Below are 6,400 nucleotides of genomic sequence, written 5' to 3'. Positions count from 1 at the left end.
TATAATATAAAGTGAGGGAAAAAAGATTATATCATATGCATTCTGGAAATGGCTGACAACAGAAATGGCCTCTGAGTAATGGAATTAGGAAAGGGGGGCCTTTCACATTTACTGGTCTCTTTTTCTTTTCAACTAGCAATAATAATAGTAGTGTCTATACTACTAATAATAATTTGAATGTTTACTCTGGGCCAAGCATTGTTCTAAGTGTTTTGTGCTTATTTTCTCAATTAATCCTCACAACAACCTATGAAGTAAAGTACTATTATTTGAATCCACCCTGAGATACAGAGAGGTCAAGAAAGTAGCCCAAAGTAGAACTAGGATTCAAGTCTTGCTCTTTCCTATTATAGTAATATGGTATGGTGCTTCTGGTTACATATTTGTAGTATTGTGTTTATAAATTAAGAAATTGACCCCACCTTCACCCTGGCAGTTCTTTCTCCCACCTAGCTACTTAACTCTCAGATCACCTCAAGTCCTTGCTTAATTGTGACCTTCACAATGAATTTTACCCTGAACATGAGGTTCAAAATTGCAACCTGCCCCTCCTCTGTTTTACTCTGCTTTATTATTTCCATAGTATTTACCTAGTGTATTATACAATTTTCAGGTTCACCATATTATTTCTGCCTTCCCCTCCACACACACCATGTGGACGCCACTAAGTCAGGGGTTTTTACGGGTCTTGCTAACTGATGTATTACAGCCTGAAAAGGTACTGACACAAACTAGGTGCTCAACAAATATTTGTGAATTTAATGACGTTTATAAAACATAGCATTATTCCACTTTGTGTTATTTTAAAGCGTAAACATGCATACACATGTAGAAGAAAAATATTTCAAAATGTTAATAGCAGTTTCAAGTGACATTTTTTCTTCTTCATGTTTTCCTGTGGTTTTAGTCTCAAAATCTGATGCGAAAATGTATTTTTCTATAATGAGAAAATTGCTTTTTAAAACGTCTGTTCTTAACCTAGGGTAACATACATTGCCACACACAGCGAATTGTCTTTGCTGAGATATGCATGAAGCCAGCATAAAAGGCAATCGACTATTGAAGAGGTATCGATGGTCTTTAAAGAAATGCTTGCATTTAAGTAATCGCCCAATACGTTGTGGTGGTTAAATATTTCTGAAAGAAATAAAAATCCAGCCTCGCAGGCATCCCTGGGGAACACACCCACTTAGCAACCAGAGCCAAGCTGAAGCGTGGCACTGCGCCTTTAATTCCCGGGCTTGGGGGGCGGAGGGTGGTGGAGAATTTCCGCTCCCCCACGGCCCTGGTGGCAGCTGTCACCTGTAAAGCGAGCACCAAACGGGGGGGATGGAGCACGGCGCCCATTGGATAGAATATAGAGGCAGAAACCTACCCCGAAGACCCGGGGCCCGGCGCGGCTGCGGCGCTGGGAGCGCGCCGCGGCCCCCAGCGCCTTTCTCCCGGAAACACCCCGGCCCTGCGGCGCGGGCGTGACCGACGTCCAGCTTCGGGGACACGCCCGTCTGGCCTCGGTGGAAAGTATCAGGTGAGCCTGGCCGAGGCGAACGTGGCTCCCAGAAGCCCCGCTCCGGCGCGTCCCAGCGGGCGCCGCGAGGTCCACCTGCCTCAGCAGCCGGGAGCCGCGGGCCGGTGGGAGGGGACGGCCCGGCTCCCCTGCGGGGTGAGGACTGACCATGGCGCTCGCCGCGGCCGCGGCCGCTGCGGCCGCTGGGGTGAGCCAGGCGGCGGTGCTAGGCTTCCTGCAGGAGAACGGCGGAAAGGTGCGCAACTCCGAGCTGCTGAGCCGCTTCAAGCCGCTACTGGATGCAGGCGACCCGCACGGCCGCGCCGCCCGCAGGGACCGCTTCAAGCAGTTCGTCAACGACGTGGCCGTGGTGAAGGAGTTCGACGGCGTCAAGTTCGTAGTGCTGAGGAAGAAGCCGCGGCCCCGCCAGGCACCAGACCCCCTGCCCTCCTGCGTCCCCAGCACTCCAGGGGCAGTGGCCCAGCCATCCACGACTACTTCCTCCTCACACGGGGAAAGTGCTCCCGTGGGGACTCCATCCTTGGTCTCGGCGCAGCAGTCGGTAGAAGTACCCGAGGACCCGGCTCCGCCATCGGAGCCACAGAACACCCCCGGGGCTCCGGCCTCTGAGCCTACTCAACCGACTGCGGAGCCGGCGTTAGGCCCCCAGCAGTCGGGGGGGCCCTCCAACCCCCCGCTTCCAGCCTTTGAGCTTGCCCAGCCCTCCGAGGTTCTCTTGGCAGACGTGGCCCCACGGTCTAGGGCACCGTCGGAGACGCCAGACCCGGAATCCCGACCTGGGGCGACGACAGGGCCGCCACCAGCCCCCGGGCACGCGCCCCCTCAGAAGCCCTGCATGCTGCCCGTGCGCTGCGTCCCGGGCCCCGCGGCGCTCCGCATCCGGGCAGAGGAGCAGGGCCTGCGCCGGCAGCTGTCGGAGGAGCCGAGCCCGCGGAGCTCCCCGCTGCTGCTGCGGCGGCTCTCGGTAGAGGAATCAGGCCTGGGCCTGGGCCTCGGCCTGGGCGCGGGCCGCTCCCCGCACCTGAGGCGCCTGTCACGCGCGGGCCCGCGCCTGCTGAGCCCCGACACCGAGGAAGTGCCCGTCGCACCGCCACCGTCCGCCGTGCCCCTGGAGCCGGCTGAGCACGAGTGGCTAGTGCGGGTGGCTGGTGGCCGCTGGACCCACCAACTGCACGGGCTACTGCTGCGCGACCGAGGCCTGGCGGCCAAGCGCGACTTCATGTCCGGCTTCACGGCCCTGCATTGGGCCGCCAAGAGCGGCGACCGCGAGATGGCGCTGCAGCTGGTGGAAGTCGCGCGGCGTGGGGGCGCACCAGTCGACGTGAATGCGCGCTCACACGGCGGCTACACGCCACTGCACCTGGCCGCTCTGCACGGCCGTGAGGATGCAGCAGTGCTGCTGGTGGGCCTGGGCGCACAGGTGCACATGCGTGACCACAGCGGTCGGCGCGCCTACCAGTACCTGCCGCCGGGCGCCTCGTATGCGCTGCGCCGTCTACTCGGCGATCCTGGCTTGCACGGTTCTACCGAACCTGATGCGACTGGTGGTAGTGGCAGTCTTGCCACCCGTCGCCCAGTGCAGGTGGCCGCCACTATCCTCGGTTCCACCACCAGCGCGTTTCTGGGCGTCCTGGCCGACGATCTGATGCTCCAGGACCTGGCACGAGGCTTGAGGAAGTCAGGTTCTTTCAGCAAGTTCTTGGGTACTTCACCCATAGCTCCTCGTAAAAAGACAAAGATCCGCAGTGGCCTGCCGGCCTTTTCAGAAATCTCTCGTCGTCCCACCTCGGGGCCCTTCTCTGGTCTAATGCCTAGCCTGCCCCCTACAACTTGACAGTCCCTGAGGCTTCTGGGCCAGCCCCTCACAGTCTAAGCCTGCCCAAGACGGCGACCCAACATCTACGGCTCCATCTGGTTTCCAACTTTGTCCATCGCAGCCTGTTTTACCCAGGTAGGCCTACGCCTCCAGCTTCTGTCTGAAGCTTGACCTGTCTCCAGAGTTAGGATTCAAGATCTCACTGAGAGCCTCCTGTGAAGAACTCCAGAAGTTTGGTTGAACTTTGGAGAAGACCTGAAATTTAGAATCAAAGGTTAAGGGGCGGCAGCTGGTCTGGTCCCTGAATGAGTTAACCCAATGCCTCTGCATCTACACACTCCCAAGCCAGAACTAATTGCAAGGGTCTCTTTAAATGTTCTGCGATGTTGCATGGTTGTCAGCTTTAAGATACCAGTGGTTTTGTAATTGGATGCTTTTATCCTGTTTTTAAATTGAAATGAGGTAAAACAACTTTCATAATAACCTTTTGAAATTATATTTTTCCATTTTTAGACAAAATGCTCATTTTCAATCTTTTACTAAATATTTTGGAATTATATTTAAAAAAAATAGACGATTAAGATCTAAAGGAAATTAGTCCCAACCAACAAAACCCTTAAATGTCTATCTACCTCATTTTTGGCAATCAAGATTCTAGAGTCTTGGACACAGAATATGACCATTGTGAATGTAATTAATTTCAGTCATACTGTGAATGCTACATTAGGAAATGAGTGCATCTTGGGAGTAAAGGTGATTTAAGAATGAGAGAAAAGAGACATTTGGATAAATATTTTAAATTTGTAGTTGTCTTTATAGTGAAATGTAAACATGTGTCTTCGGCACTGGTGGCAGCTATTTTGACGTGGCATGAATATTTAATTTGTGAATTACACCATCGTGCCATGTTTCTGAATCTGTGGTTTTCAAGTGTAGCTGAGCCTTTCAGAGCAGTAGGTGAATATTCAAAGTTGGGCCACAGTTCCAAAAAAAAAAAAAAAAAAAAAAAAAGGTCATAGCATTACACCACAAAAATAACTGATTAAATAGTAATTAATACAATTAAGAACCAACTATTTTATATGAAAGTTCTATACAAACAGAAAGTACATAATATCCATTTTTAAAAGCCATCTGAAAACAGCTTATTCCAATATAGCAAATACAGAATCTCTTTGCTTGGTGACCTTAGAGGGGTGACCTAACACCTCTGGATCTTTCCTCCTATCTGTAATTGAGATTTGTAGGTATTGCCAAGATTTCCCACGTTCAACACAGTGTAATTATAATGGCTCTGTTTTAAAGATGTGGAATCTATTCACTCAAACAACCTTTTTTTATATTATGTGGTGGTAATGCTCTGCTTTTGCAAATTGTTTGCATGTTGTGAGTTATATCAAACAGCACAGAGCAGTGGGGCTCCTCTCCCATATATATATCAGTGAAGACTCTGAGATTTTATTTAAGGCAGTCCTTAATGGAATGTTTTGATTTAATCAATGAAATAAAGTCTCCCATTTCATTCCTGTTTGTGTGAAGGTGTCCTTTCCTTAAACCTTCTACAGCTCTTACTACTATATTTTTCTTTTCTTCTCTTTTTTTCTACTTAATTTCTTATTTTCTCTTCATCCTTCTGTCACTTTCACACATTCTATTATTGAAAGAGTTTGGATTGCTCTGCAAAGTAAAAGGAGTTAACCACACATGGATATGGTAGCCAAAAACCATAGATAAATGTAAGCCCTGATCTGACCCTTTCCACCTTCCTTGCCTAGAACTCTAGCTAAGCTGCATAAATTATTTTTAAATGCAAATTAAATCTTCCGCCTCTGCAGGAAAATTGTGGGAGGCAATAATTATAGCATTCTAAGTAGCTGGAGGTCTAGAAGACAAAATTTTAGAGATTTTCCCTGGTAAAAGAGAGGCTTGACTAAGGGTAACAAATGTCACAAACACAGGTATGACCTACCTTGAGAAAAATCAAAACCTAAAGCAACAAGGTAGTAATAGCAATAACTAATGTTCATTGCACACTTAAATCAGAGGAGAGTTACTTGAACTGCCAGAAGAATCTGTGTTTCAGAAAGGTGTGTGTAAGCCTTCCAAGTGAGGTAAAACATTTGGCAAGAGTTTAGGGTCAATAAGCCTAAAATTCAGATGTTAGGAACCACTGCTTTTTCCTTACAGGCCAGCTTACAGAAACTATAAGGTAGGAAATTATGATTTGATGTGCATGTGAACAGTTTTCAAGAACCATAAATCACTGAGCAGGAGGTATGCTTGTGGAAGGCTTTTTCCAACAACTGACACACACACACAAATAATTGTTTATAAGTTAAGGCAGGATAGGTGGTTAAAATTGTTACAGGGAAGAGAATTGCTCCTTTTAATGGGAGAGAAGTTAATTGCTGAAGTAGATAGAAATGTGTGAGTCATATTAAGAACCAGCTTTTAAATAAAGTTTTGCGTAACCTTTAAAGGAGGTTGGAGGTTGTTCTTGAGCATATCTCACTTACCTAATGGAGACCAGGGTGTGAGTAATGCATATACGACCTGTGTTTATTAAGTACCAGACATGGTTCTAAACCATGCAGGTATTAACCACACCTTGTAAGATATGTACTGTTAGTATCTTGATTTTAAAGGGAGGAAACTGAACCCTAGAAAAGTGGTAAGTAACTTGCCTCACAGCTAGTAAGTATCAGAGTCTGGTGGCATCCTTTGCTCTTCCCACTACGATGTCCTGTTGCAGAAAAGCAAGGTGGTCTCAATCGGCCCATTTCTTTACTCATTTAGTGACCTTAGGCAAGTCACCTAATTCTCCAAGCTCCACCTCTCTTTTCCATGAGACATAGACTGGCAGTACCTATTCTCCATGCTGTGGGGAGCAGAGCATATGGAATGAGTAGGGAGAACTCTTTGTGAACTCCAGTATCAGCCTGAAATATTACCAGGGGTGCCCACTGGTCCCATCGGGGTATCTGGCTGCATTCCAAGACCAAATAGCTCTGATTTGTAGCTTTGCTTTACAAGATCGCCATTCTTTTACCATGTTA

The 6,400-nt window shown here is 48.4% G+C and overlaps 1 protein-coding gene across 1 annotated transcript; it reads left to right on the top strand.

Annotated features, from left to right (window-relative positions):
- The first annotated feature begins 1,256 nt into the window (after positions 1–1,256).
- SOWAHA (sosondowah ankyrin repeat domain family member A) lies at positions 1,257–4,866 on the top strand. Its single transcript, XM_016167128.2, has one exon. The coding sequence runs from the start codon at positions 1,677–1,679 to the stop codon at positions 3,360–3,362; it is 1,686 nt and encodes a 561-aa protein (XP_016022614.2). The 5' UTR covers positions 1,257–1,676; the 3' UTR covers positions 3,363–4,866.
- The last annotated feature ends 1,534 nt before the right edge of the window (positions 4,867–6,400 follow it).

This window comes from Rousettus aegyptiacus, unplaced genomic scaffold, assembly GCF_014176215.1.
Source record: "Rousettus aegyptiacus isolate mRouAeg1 unplaced genomic scaffold, mRouAeg1.p scaffold_m13_p_7, whole genome shotgun sequence".
NCBI classification, from domain to species: Eukaryota; Metazoa; Chordata; class Mammalia; order Chiroptera; family Pteropodidae; genus Rousettus; species Rousettus aegyptiacus.
Note: the sequence above shows the minus strand (reverse complement) of the source record. Positions and strands in the feature narration are given on the sequence as shown.